This window comes from Heteronotia binoei, chromosome 13, assembly GCF_032191835.1.
Source record: "Heteronotia binoei isolate CCM8104 ecotype False Entrance Well chromosome 13, APGP_CSIRO_Hbin_v1, whole genome shotgun sequence".
NCBI classification, from domain to species: Eukaryota; Metazoa; Chordata; class Lepidosauria; order Squamata; family Gekkonidae; genus Heteronotia; species Heteronotia binoei.
In genome coordinates, this window is record NC_083235.1 from 13471271 (window position 1) to 13485094 (window position 13824).

General features: G+C 49.3%; 1 protein-coding gene across 3 annotated transcripts in view; it reads left to right on the forward strand.

Moving 5' to 3' along the window:
• The first annotated feature begins 937 nt into the window (after positions 1–937).
• PRICKLE3 (prickle planar cell polarity protein 3) overlaps positions 938–13824 on the forward strand; it is a 70730-nt gene continuing 57843 nt past the window's right edge. Inside the window, exon 1 of one of the 3 annotated variants that reach the window (XM_060252748.1) lies at positions 938–1024. In XM_060252748.1, the coding sequence (XP_060108731.1) occupies positions 983–1024 (42 nt within the window). In that variant the 5' untranslated portion in view covers positions 938–982. Of the gene's footprint in view, positions 1025–8888; positions 8952–13824 lie in introns of those variants that run through there. The other 2 variants (XM_060252750.1, XM_060252749.1) reach the window with 2 other exon arrangements.

Below are 13824 nucleotides of genomic sequence, written 5' to 3' on the forward strand. Positions count from 1 at the left end.
CCAACCCTCTCGAGGATCTGGCTGCGCCCTTTGAGGGGGTGGATCGGCCCCTTCTTAGGGGGCTAGCGCTGGATACCACCTCAACCAAGCCTGTTCTCCTCCCTAGCTCGCAAGAGCAGCCATCCTTTTAGGTTTGCCAATCCCCAGGTGGGGGAAGGAGATTTTCCGAGTTGGGAGCCCTCCCCCCGCTTCAGGGTCATCAGAAAGTGGGGGCGGGGAGGGAATGTCTGCTGGCCGCTCCATTATTCCCTATGGAGACCGATTCCCATAGGGAATAATGGAGAATGAATCCGTGGATATCTGGGGCTCTGGAGGGCCTGTTTTTTGAGGTAGAGGCACCAAATTTGCAGCATAGCATTCAACACATCTACTAAAAGACACCCCCCGCCCCAAGTTTCAAAAAGATTGGACCAGGGGGTCCAATTCTATGAGCCCCCCAAAAGAAGGTGCCCCTATCCTTCATTATTTCCAATGGAGGGAAGGCACTTAAAAGGCGTGCTGTCCTTTTCAATATGATGGCCAGAACTCCCTTTGGAGTTCTATTATGCTTGTCATAACCTTTATCCTGGCTCCACCCCCAAAGTCTCCTGGCTCCACCCCCAGAGCCTCCTGGCTCCACCCCCAAAGTACCCAGATATTTCTTGAATTGGACTTGGCAACCCTACGTCCTCCCGGGATCCCGGCCCCGGTTTCTCTCCAAGAGAGAAGCGAAACCAGCCCCGGCCCTGGGGAAGCCGGTGGGTGGGGAGGGAGCAGCACGGGATCCTGGGGGAGGAGGAGAAGGAGGGCCGGGCCAGAGCGAAGGAGAGAAGGGGGCGGGCCTGGCTGGCTGGCTGGCCCGGCTGCTCCTCCTCTCCTGAGAAGGGAAGCGAGACGCAGCAACCGCCGCGGCAGCGCCCGGGCGCCGCAAGGGGGGCGAACTGGAGGCTGGGGAGTCGCCGCCCGGGCACTGAAAGACCGCGGCGGCGGAGGGATCGGGGCCATGTTCAACCGCGGCTCGCGGCGCCGGCGATCCACCCGGAACGTGAGTCTCCCGGTGGGGCGAGAAGGAGGGAGGGTGGGGCGGCCGTGGGCAGCCGCTGGAGACGGACCGACGGGGCCCTCTCCATGGATATATGGCGCACGGGGAAGGCGCGGCGCTGCGCGGAGGGCGCGCTAGGGCGCGCTGTGATGCCAGGCTGGGGGTGGCGAGTGAGGGTGCCAGGGGGCGTGCCAGTCGGGGTGCCGGCTTGCACGGCTCGGGGGCAGCCGTGGGGCCAGAGGGCATGGCTGGGGGAGAGCAGTTAGGGAGCCGGAGAGTATATGGCTACGCCTCCTTCCAAGGCTAAGAAATGTGTGTTGCAAGTGTTTCTAAGGGACACATCAACCAGGTTTTCTGTGGGGCACTGCAGGGCGTGTGAGGGGGGCTCCCATATGCAATGGCAGGGGCCGCTAAGGCTCTGGGCTGCAGAGGGAGGTTTCCCAGCTGGATGCTCTGGTCCGGTGGCATAGAAGAAGAAGAAGAAGATATTGGATTTATATCCCCACCCTATCCGCTGAATCTCAGAGTCTCAGAGCTGCTTACAATCTCCTATATCTTCTCCCCCCACAACAGACACCCTGTGAGGTAGGTGGGGCTGAGAGAGCTCTGACAGCAGCTGCCCTTTCAAGGACAACTCCTGCGAGAGCTCTGGCTGACCTAAGGCCATTCCAGCAACTGCCAAGTGGAGGAGTGGGGAATCAAACCGGGTTCTCCCAGATAAGAGTCCGCGCACTTCACCACTACACCAAACTGGCCAGTTTAAGGCATAAAAGTGCGGTGAGGATCTCTGCTTTTGCCCTGTAGGATGCTAAACTGGACCATGTTTTGTGGAGACCTGGTTTGCTGTAGAGTTGCCAGCCTCCAGGTAGGCAGGGAAAACAAAGCATAAAAGTGCCGTGATATTCAACCTCCAAAAAATTAAACCAAGAGTTCAAAATTATGCAAAAGTACCAAATATAATTGTTTGACAATCAGTGAAGGCAATCGCTTTCAAGCCCTCCAAGGAACGACAGTTCATCAGGAATCCAATTCCTTCTTCTCAAGCAAATGAATGCCAGAGACAAGAAAACTGATGGTATAATATTATGCAGTCAGCAATCCATAAGGCAACAGGATTGTACTATTGTTCCTATTTCGCGTTGTTGGCTTCTTCAAGCTTCTCACAATTAATATTTATATACTGGGTAACACTGTTGGAGTGTTACTCTGTGTTTGAAATTCATGGTGTTCTTACCCAGTGTATAAATGTCAATTGTGAGAAGCTTGAAGAAGCTAACAACGCGAAACAGGAACAATAGTACAATCCTGTCGCCTTATGGATTGCTGACTGCATAGTATTATACCATCAGTTTTCTTGTCTCTGGCATTCATTTGCTTGAGAAGAAGAAATTGGATTCCTGATGAAATGTTGTTCCTTGGAGGGCTTGAAAGCGATTGCCTTCACTGACTGTAAAACAATTATATTTGGTACTTTTGCATAATTTTGGACTCTTGGTTTAATTTTTTGGAGATTGAATATCACAGCAGCTTTATGCTTTGTTTTTCCCTGTCCATTTTTACCGTCAGCCTCCAGGTAGGGCCTGGAGCTCTCCTGCTTTGACAACTGATCTCCAGCTGGCAGAGATCGGCTCCCCTGGAGAAAATGGCACTGGGCTCTGTGACATTGGACCAGGCAGAGGCCCCTCCCCTCTCCAAGCCCCGCCCTCTCCCAGATCCGCCCCCAAAGTCTCCAGGTATTTCCTGGCACCCCTGTGTGGTGGGTTTTCATAAAAGACGTCTGAAGATCTTTCCGATAGAATTTCCCACCCCCTTTTCTGGGGACATGCCAGGAGAAGGTGGCTTTGTTATTAATAGCTTCATTTATGGTTGAGGCCTCGGAAGGTAAAAAAAGGTGTGCCGTGGATGACAGGAACCTTTAGTGGTACGTCGTCTTGCCAAGTGCATTAAAGAATGGCCACAGGCGATGCCGTAGAATACTGGGCCCCCAAAGATCTACGGCAGGGGTGGCCAAACTTGCTCAATGTAAGAGCCACACAGAATAAACATCAGATGTTTGAGTGCTGCAAGACAGGAAGGAAGGAAGGTAGATGGGGGGGGTGGGAAAGGTGGGAAGAAAGCAACTTTAATTTTAAATGAGTTCTCCAAGCTACTGGCTGGCTTGACGAAGCAATTTAAATAGACAAATGCCATCTCCAAGCAGGCTGGGCACGTGATGGGGGCTTCAAGAGCCACACAATATGTGTGAAAGAGCCACAAATGGCTCCCAAGCCGCAGTTTGGCCACCCCTGTTTTAGAGCATACATAAAATCAGGGGTCATTTTGTAGAAAAAAAGAGGTGCCAGAGCTCATTAGCACAGCTCATTTGCATATGCCACATATATGCCTCTTTCCCCAAACAGTCTGCACAAAATGAATCCAAACAGTCTGCAGAAACATAAATCAGAGTGCACACAAGCACTTTTTTTTAAAGATTAAGAGTCTACATGTGATTCATTAGAAAACCGTCTGTGATGAATTCTTGCATCCAGATGGCACGCAGGCACTTTACCGAACAAACGATCCCACTTCACAGTCTTGCACGTTCAATCCACTATTGTTTCAATGAGGTGTTAGGGTAAATAATAAGTTCATCTACATAAAGCCAGTCCACGTTAGCCGGTGTCAAACTTTATCAAGACTGACAGCTTTTAAGTGGAACTCAAGAATCCTGTCTCTTCCTCACAAGGCTCTAGCGCATTCTTTGTAAAGACGGAGTGGGTTCTTATGGAGCAGAGGTCCATCAGTGGCTATTAGCCACAGTGTGGTGTGTGTGTATATAAATTTTCGGCCACTGTGTGATACAGAGTGTTGGACTGGATGGGCCATTGGCCTGATCCAACATGGCTTCTCTTATGTTCTTAGACAGTAACAAAAATTTGCGACAAGGGATGAGCTGTTGTGGGACTTCTTCACATAGCTCACTTCACAAATCTTCTTAGTCTATAGGGGGATGTGTTTTGTAGGGCACTCAGTTGAGGGGAAGTTGCTAGAACTCACTGCTTCTGTCCCAGAAGCAATTGTAATGTCGGTGTACCATAAGAAACAGCGTGTTAATGCTCTGACGCACCAGGGCCCTTTTTCGTAATCTGGAGCCAGGGTGGGAGGTAGGTTGAGCGTGGTGCACTGACTGGGTTCCAGGGCACTGCTTAATGCCCAGTTTCTGCTGACGTACTTGCACAGTGAAGACTTTGGTCTAATGCTCTTATGTTCTTAGGCAAGAATGTGTGTTGCGGATCACTTGACACAGATTAGAACCAGGGGTGGAATTCTAGCAGGAGCGCCTTTACATATTAGGCCACACCCCCTGATGTAGCCAATCCTTCAAGAGCTTACAAGGCTCTTTTTTTTGTAAGCTCTTGGAGGATTGGCTACATCAGGGGAGTGTGGCCTAATACGCAAAGGAGCTCTTGCTAGGATTCCACCCCTGATTAGAACTGAGAGTCCAGTGGCACCTTTAAGACCAACAAGTGTTTCCTTATTGGAGGAAGTGTGCGCGTGCATGAAAGCTCATACCTTGAACAAAACTTTGTTGGCCTTAAAGGTGCCACTGGTCTCTAATTCTGTTGCTTCAGGCCAACACAGGTTAGTTTGGCTTTAAGAGAGAGTGAGGTAGGTGCTCTATCTTTGAACGTTTAAACACCCGTGGGTGGTCATAAGAACATAAGAGAGGCCATGTTGGATCAGGCCAATGGCCCATCCAGTCAAACATTCTGTGTCACATAAGAACGTAAGAGAAGCCATGTTGGATCAGGCCAATGGCCTGTCCAGTCCAACACTCTGTGTCACGTAAGAACATAGGAGAAGCCATGTTGGATCAGGCCAATGGCCCTCCAGTCCAACACTCTGTGTCACGTAAGAACATAGGAGAAGCCATGTTGGATCAGGCCAATGGCCCTCCAGTCCAACACTCTGTGTCACGTAAGAACATGGGAGAAGCCATGTTGGATCAGGCCAGTGGCCCCTCCAGTCCAACACTCTGTGTCACGTAAGAACATAGGAGAAGCCATAATGGATCAGGCCAATGGCCCTCCAGTCCAACACTCTGTGTCACATAAGAACATAAGAGAAGCCATGTTGGATCAGGCCAATGACCCATCCAGTCCAACACTCCGTGTCACATAAGAACATAGGAGAAGCCATGTTGGATTAGGCCAGAGGCCCATCCAGTCCAACACTCTGTGTCACATAAGAACATAAGAGAAGCCATGTTGGATCAGGCCAATGGCCCATCCAGTCCAACACTTTGTGTCACACAGGGGCAAAAAACAAAACAACAGCAACAAGAGCAGGCACCATCAGGAGGTCCATCAGTGGGGCCAGGACACTAGAAGCCCTCCCACTGTGCCCCCCCAAAGCACCAAGAATACAGAGCATCACTGCCCCAGAGTTCCAACAATATCCTGTGGCTAAGAGCCACTGATGGACCTCTGCTCCATAGGTTGATCCAATCATCTCTTGAAGCTGGCTATGCTTGCAGCCGCCACCACCTCCTGTGGCAGTGAATTCCATGTGTTAATCACCCTTTGCGTGAAGAAGTGCTTCCTTCAGCTGAGATTCTTGGGTTATGAGGGTATCACCCTGACCTGGATAGTCCTGGCAAGCCTGATCTCGTTAGATATTGGAAGCTAAGGAGGGCCGACCTTGGCAAATACTTGGATGGGAGACCACCTTGGAATACCAGGAGACGGAGGCAGAGGCAGACTGTATCAGGGCACTTCTCCATGCCCCAGTAGGGTTGCCAGAAGTCACCATGCCTTCCAGGCATGCATAAACACCCATACAAAATGCAAAACAAAACAACTTTAAAAAAGAATAAGAGGGTATCCATGGCTCAAGTCCACTGACCCCTCCTGTAAGGGGTTGAATAGGATCTTGGTTTCTGAGGATCAGTTTTCTCTGGTGCAAACTTCTTGAGTGGCTCAGGTTGCCCACTTGCAGACATGGTTTCACCATGCCTTACAGGGAGGTCCGCCCAATTTGATGCCCCCAGAAGGCCGACGCCCTAGGCAATCGCCTAGTTTGCCTAGTCGCAGGACCAGCCCTGCTTATAGTCAAGAGAGTGAAGTGGTTAAGCACACAGACTCTTATCTGGGAGAACCGGATTCGATTCCCCACTCCTCCACTTGCAGCTGCTGGAATGGCTTTGGGTCAGCCATAGCTCTTGCAGAGTTGTCCTTGAAAGCGCAGCTTCTGGGGGAGCTCTCTCAGCCCCACCTACCTCACAGGGTGTCTGTTGTGGTGGGGGGGAAGGTAAAGGAGATTATGAGCTGCTCTGAGATTCTGTGTGGAGGGCAGGATACAAATCCAATGTCTTCTTACAAAGCATCAAACTTGCAACAAGTATGTCTCCTTCTGTTCCTCGGGCTCCACAGATCAACACACCTGAGGCCACCTGACTCTATTGCACATTTACTCAGAAGCAGGGCTTTCTTTGTAGCAGGAACTCCTTTGCATATTAGGCCACACACTCCTCATGCAGCCAATCCTCCAAGAGCTTGCAGGGCTCTTCGTATTGGGCCTACTGTAAGCTCCAGGAGGATTGGCTGCATCAGAGGTGTGTGGCCCAGGGGTGGAATTCTAGCAGAAACTCCTTTGCATATTAGGTCACTCCCCCCTGATGCAGCCAATCCTCCAAGAGCTTGCAGGGCTCTTGGTACAGGACTGGGCTACATCAGGGCTGTGTGGCCTAATAGACAAAGGAGTTCCTGCTGCAAAAAAACCCCTGCTCAGAAGTAAGTCCTACTGTGCTCTGTAGGGCTTGCAGCTTGCATTTGGGGCCCTCTCTGCTGAGCATCAGTGGCAGAGCATCTCCTTGGCCTGCAGAAAATCCCAGGTTCAATTGCTGGCTCCCATTGAAAGGACCAGGCAGGAGGTGATGTAAAAGACCTTGACCTGAGATCCTGCCTCAGTGGAAGAGTCTCTGCTTGGCATGCAGAAAGTCCCATGTTCAATCCCCGCCATTTCCAGTTAAAAGGACCAGGCAGGAGGTGATGGGAAAGAGCTTGACGGGACCCTGGCTCAGTGGAAGAGCCTCTGCTTGGCATGCAGAAGGTCCCAGGTTCAATCTCCTGTTGAAAGGACCAGGTAACTGATTAAATGAAAAGACCTCTCTACCTGGAGGCCCTGGAGAGCGGCTGCCACTCAGAGTAGACAGTACTGACTGTGAGGAGTTGAAAATCTAATTTTTGGTGGCTGTTTTTAGCAGAACGCGTTTATATGTAGAGCTGCCATCTCTTGGTTGGGATATTCCTGGAAATTTGGGAATGGGTGAGAAGGAGAGGGAGTTCAGCCGGGTATAATGCCATAGACTCTGTGATAGAATTTATCTTCTGAAGTAACCAATCCCTGTCACCTTGAGATGGTTGTAATCCTGGGAGCTCTCCAGCCACCCCCAGAAGCTCAAACAATTATATATATATATTTTACAATTTAAACAAGTGTATATAAATTCAACATCACTTTTCTCTTTGTTCCCTCCAAATAATAAAGTCCATAAGACAGTCAATAACGTGTCCTGAAATTCTTTACAATAGAGGGATCAAGGAAATCTTTTCAGCCTTCGTAAGACGCCCCATCTAGATGCCAGGACGTTTCAATTCTGGTCTTCTTCAGCTATCAGGCTGTTAAATTGGAACCCGATTTCAACAACTTCTCATATAGATACAAGGATCATAGCTACACACAGGGCTTTTTCTGTAGCAGGAACTCCTTTGCATATCAGGCCACACACCCCGATGTAGCCAATCCTCCAAGAGCTTACAGTAGGCCCTGTACGAAGAGCCCTGTAAGCTCCAAGAGGATTGGCTACATCAAATGCCTAATATGCAAAGGAGGTCCTGCTACAAAAAAAGCCCTGGCTATACAGCATTTGGGGTTGCCAAGCGCGATGCAATGATGTCACCTGGAAGTGACGTCATCACGCAGCACAGCCTCTTGTGGCCTCTCTAGGCATTTCTGGGAAAACTTTGGTTTTCTCAGATGCTCTAGCCATTTGGGAGGGGAAAAACTCTATGATACCTATTGTACCATAGAGTTTCCCCTCCCAAATGGCTAGAGCGTCAAGGAAAACCATAGAGTTTTCCTGGAAACGCCTAGAGTGGTCACCACGTGATGTTGCCAGCGCAATGACATCACTTCCGGGTGATGTCATCGCGTCATGTCGGGGGAGGTTCCGCCCGCCGGCCCGATGTGGGTCGGTGGGTTGGGAACCTCGCAGGCGGGGGAACTCATGCCCAGACCGGGGGCTTGGCAGCCCTAACAACGTTGTATAGCTATGAACCTTGTTTCTGTATGAGAACTTGTTGAAATGGGTTCTGATTTAATAGCCTGATAACTGAAGAAGACCAGAATTGAAACGTCTTGGAATCTAGATGGGGCGTCTTATGAAGGCTGAAAAAGGACTTTGTTTTTTGGAGGGAAGAAAGAGAAAAGCGATGTTGAATTTGTATACACTGGTTTGAATTGTAAAAAATGTATGTAATTGTTTGAGCATATAAATTGTTCTTTCAGTGGTTTTCTATTTGACTACTTTAATGCTGAAACCCCTTTTCTGTGCAACCACCTGAAAGCTGGCAACTTGAAACGATGGGAGCCGTTCATACCTGAAAGCACTTATGTGGCCTTTGACTTCCTTTCGGTTGGGGCCAAGAAGTTCTTGGAAGAGGTGGTGCAGAGGAGGGATTTGAAGGAAGACAGAATGGCATCACGGCAGTTTTGGGAAGGAATTCCAGCTGTAAGGAGCAAGGGAGGTGGATAGGTGGAGTTTTAAAGGAAGGAGGTGCTTTTTTGGGGTGTCAGAGGGTAGTAGAAATGAAGGAGGTCACAGACGGGAAGGTATTTGGAAACAAGACCCGTAAAATAATCTGGGGCAAGCCTGCAGAGAGCTTTGAAGGTAACGAGGAGCAGTTTGTGCTGGATGCTGAAGGGGATCGGAAGCCAGTGAAAGTAAGGGGTATAAACAGGCTAGTGCAGGGGTGGCCAAACTGTGGCTCTTTCACCCATATTGTGTGGCTGTCAAAGCTCCCACCACCCCATCAGCCAGTTTGGAGAAGGCGTTTCTCTCTTTAAATCACTTCTCCAAGCCAAACCAGCCAGCAGCTTAGAAAAAGAATTTAAATTTGCTTTCCCTCCCTCTCCTTCCTTCCTTCCTTCCTTCCTTCCTTCCTTCCTTCCTTCCTTCCTTCCTTCCTTCCTTCCTTCCTTCCTTCCTTCCTTCCTTCCTTCCTTCCTTCCTTCCTTCCTTCCTTCCTTCCTTCCTTCCTTCCTTCCTTCCTTCCTCCCTCCCTCCCTCCCTCCCTCCTTCCCTCCCTCCTCTTGAGGCTCTCAAATATCTGACATTCATATCTTGTGGCTCTCAAACATCTGAATGTTTATTCTATGTGGCTCTTATGTTAAGCAAGTGTGGCCACCCCTGGGCTAGTGCTGCAGACGTTCCATCGCTGTGCAGGAAATATGAGAAGGATTGTCGACATGGGGAACGGAGGGGGCAGTCAGCCAACAGAAACTTCTGTTGCAGAAAGGGAAAGGCTGTTGGAGATTTATGTTGGGTCCTTCTGTAGACAGGTTTATTGTAGGTCTCTATTGAGAAAGGGGCTGCTTAGTTTTTGTTTTGTGCAGTCACTGGAAGTGGCCGTAAGGTGATAAGGTGGATGGGGACGACACTAGGGTTGCTCATCCCCAGGTGGGGGCAGGGGATCCCCCGGTTTGGAGGCCCTCCCACCGCTTCAGGGTCATCAGAAAGCGGGGTGGGGGGGGGAAATGTCTGCTGAGCACTCCATTACTCCCTATGGAGACCGATTCCCATAGGGTATAATGGAGAATTGATCCATGGTATCTGAAGCTCTGGGGTGGGGGGTTGGAGATAGAGGCACCACATTTGCAGGATAGTATCCAAAACCTCTGCTTAAAAGACTCTCCAAGTTTCAAAAAGTTTGGACCAGGATTTGGACCACATTTGCAGGATAGTATCCAAAACCTCTGCTTAAAAGACTCTCCAAGTTTCAAAAAGTTTGGACCAGGGTTTGGACCAGGAGAGCCAGTTTGGTGTAGTGGTTAAGTGTGCAGACTCTTATCTGGGAGAACCGGGTTTGATTCCCCACTCCTCCACTTGCACCTGCTAGCATGGCCTTGGGTCAGCCATAGCCCTGGCAGAGGTTGTCCTTGAAAGGGCAGCTGCTGTGAGAGCCCTCTCCAGCCCCACCCACCTCACAGGGTGTCTGTTGTGGGGGAGGAAGGTAAAGGAGATTGTGAGCCGCTCTGAGACTCTTCGGAGTGGAGGGCGGGATATAAATCCAATATCTTCTTCTTCTTCTTCTTATGAGCCTCAAAAGAAGGTGCCCCTATCCTTCATTATTTCCAGTGGAGGGAAGGCATTTAAAAGGTGTGTGGTCCTTTTAAATGTGATGGCCAGAACTCCCTTCTGAGTTCAGTTGTGCTTGTCACACCCTTGCTCCTGACTCCACCCCCAATGTCTTCTGGCTCCACCCTCAAAGTCCCCAGATATTTCTTGAATTAGACCTGGCAACCCTAGACGAGGCTATTAACTGTCCAAGAAGCCCAGATTACCTGGGTTCCAGAGCAGTTCTTGGTAGCTTCATGCCTCTTTTGGGGTGGGGGGGCAGGGTAGGGAGTTAGGATTGATGCAGAATGACAAGAGCAAAGGACATCTTGATGTCTGCATCAAACTTAGCCAAGGTTGGTATTGGGTATGGAGCAGAGGTCCATCGGTGGCTATTAGCCACAATTTATCGTTAGAACGCTGAGAGGTGATATGATCACCATCTTCAAGTACTTGAAGGGCTGTCATCTAGGGGATGATGTGGAATTGTTTTTTTGTGGCCCTGGAGGGTAGGACCAGAACCAATGGGTTGAAATTAAATCAAAGGAGTTTCTGGATCAACATTGGGAAGAACTTCCTGACCGTTAGAGCGGTTCCTCAGTGGAACAGGCTTCCTTGGGAGGTGGTGGGCTCTCCTTCCTTGGAGGTTTTTCAACAGAGGCTAGATGGCCATCTGACAGCAATGAAGATCCTGTGAATTTAGGGGAAGGTGTTTGTGAGTTTCCTGCATTGTGCAAGAGGTTGGACTAGATGACCCTACAGGTCTTTTCCAACTCTATGATTCTAACTGCCTGGGGCAGTGATTCTCTGCATTCTTGGTGCTTGGGAGGGGGGCACAGTGGGAGGGCTTCTAGTGTCCTGGCCCCACTGATGGACCTCCTGATGGCACTTGGGTTTTTCAGCCACTGTGTGACACAGAGTGTTGGACTGGATGGACCAATGGCCTGATCCAGCATGGCTTCTCTTATGAGTGATGGCTGGCTGTCCACTCTTCCCTGTTTTGTTTAATCTTCTCTTAGAATTAGTTGGGGAAGCCTCAAACCTATGAGCTCTGGGATTTAAGCATTTGCAAGAGGGGAACAGCTCAGGGTCGTGTTCTGTTTCTGCAGTTCCATCTTTGACGTGCCATCATTGGGAACTCTCGATAGCCATCGTCCATTTCAGTTAACTGCTGGATTATTTAAGGCATTTCTGGGTCATGTTGAACAATTTTGGGGGGGAGGGGGGGAAGGGCAAAAGCAGGGAAGGAATTATTGAGAGGAATTGTCACGTTGGAAGGAAAAGCGTAGGGGTTACATATGGTGGATCTCAAATCTGAGCATGGGGGAAGATTGACGATGACGTCAGTCTGGGTGGATTTGATTTCTCCAAAGCTGCATCTGGTGAAATAGATCTCCCCCCATCCTAGAAATCCCTTCTAAGCTGGAAGCAGGAGGTGGGGTGGGGAGATATCTGCTCCAGCGACAGCAGCAGTTGACAGATGTGAAGGGAAAGGAATAATTTAGCTCGGGGAAATGGTGTGCTGTCTCTAATACCATGTAAGAAGTTTTAGATTCAGATCTGGCCTCTTTTCGTGGGGGGATACCCTTGGGAAGTGGGTATTTAAAGCTAGAGGTGCCCTGCTTGCTCCACCCCCCCCCCAAAAAAAAACTCCTAATGCAGAAGTGGCCAAACTGGCTCTTTCACACACTTTGTGTGACTCTCGAAGTCCCCACCACCCTGTCAGCCAGCTCGGAGAAGACATTTTTCTCTTTAAATCCCTTCGCCAAGCCAGCCAGTGGCTTGGAGAGTACATTTAGAGTTAAAGTTGCTTTGTTTCCACCTCTGCTTCTCTGTCTCCCTCTCTCCCTCCTTCCTTTTCTTCTTTCCTTCCTGTCTTGCGGCTCTCAAACATCTGACGTTTATGTCTGCAGCTCTCTAACTTCTGATGTGTATTTCATGTGGCTTTTACATTAAGCAAGTTTGGCCACCCCTGTCCCAGTGCCTCAGAACATGGGCTGAATACCTTTCCTTTGAACAACATATAGTTGCTAAAAACAATCAATGTTAGGGCAGTGCCCTGAGAGCATGTGTCAAGCATTTCGTAGCACGAAGGACACTATATTCTTTAGAAAGCAGCAAGACAAGAAGATGGTGATGTAACACACAGATTTACTGGCTGTACTGCCTGCTCCGGTACTCTTGAGCTGCCCTTGAGCACAACATCCTGGCTTGGTGATTATTCCGTTTACTAGCCTATGTTTTTTGTTATTTAAAAAAAGAAGATATTGGATTTATATCCTGCCCTATACTCTGAATCTTAGAGTCTTAGAGCGGTCACAATCTCCTTTACCTTCTCTCCCCACCCCCCCACAACAGACACCTTATGAGGTAGGTAGGGCTGAGAGAGCTATGACAGACCCAAGGCCATTCCAGCAGTTGTAAGTGGAGGAGTGGGAAATCAGACCTGGTTTTCCCAGATAAGAGTCTGTGCATTTAATTGCTACACGAAACTGGCCCTGTGATGCCCCCACACAACATGGTTCAGAGATTGCTTTAAGAGCCAGTGTGGTGCAGTGGGATAGAGTGTCAGATGAGGATCTGGGAGACCCAGGATCAAATCCCCACTGTGCCAGGAAGCTTGGATGGTCTGGGGCCAGTGTTATGCTCTCAGCTTGACATACCTCAGAGGGTTCTTGTGAGGATAAAATGGAGACTGGGAGAATGATGTCAGACACTTTGGTGGGGAGACACTTTGATAGGGACCCACTGGGGATAAAGTCATGGTATAAATCAGGGGTGGCCAAACTGTGGCTTGGGAGCCACATCTAGCTCTTTCACACATATTGTATGGCTCTTGAAGCCCACACCACCCTGTTGATCATCTTGGAGAAGACATTTAAAATTAAAGTTGCTTTCTTTCCACCTCTCCCCCATCTGTTTTCCTTCCTTCCTTCCTTCCTTCCTTCCTTCCTTCCTTCCTTCCTTCCTTCCTTCCTTCCTTCCTTCCTTCCTTCCTTCCTTCCTTCCTTCCTTCCTTCCTTCCTTCCTTCCATGTCTTGTGGCTCTCAAACATCTGGTGTTTATTCTTTATGGCTCTTGCCTTAAGTAATTTTGGCCAAACCTGGTATAAATGGTGGCGGTGGTAAAATTAAGTAATAATTCTTGTTGGTGGGAAAATGGGAGCCGTTCCAGGCACCTTCCCTACCCCCTCCAATGTATTGTATCCTTAGCTGTTCGTTGGCATGATGGAATTCATACCTTCCTTTCCTTTCTTTCAAGCTCCTTTGATCCAATCATTGAGCGATGAAAAAGGAGCCTTTAACGAAAATATGGTGGAGAGATATTTGGCCACATTCAGTGTGATCCTTACGTCTCTGTCCCCCAAGAGATGAGGGATGACTTTTGATAAGGGAGGAGGTGATTTTGTTAGAATAGGAGGGATCCA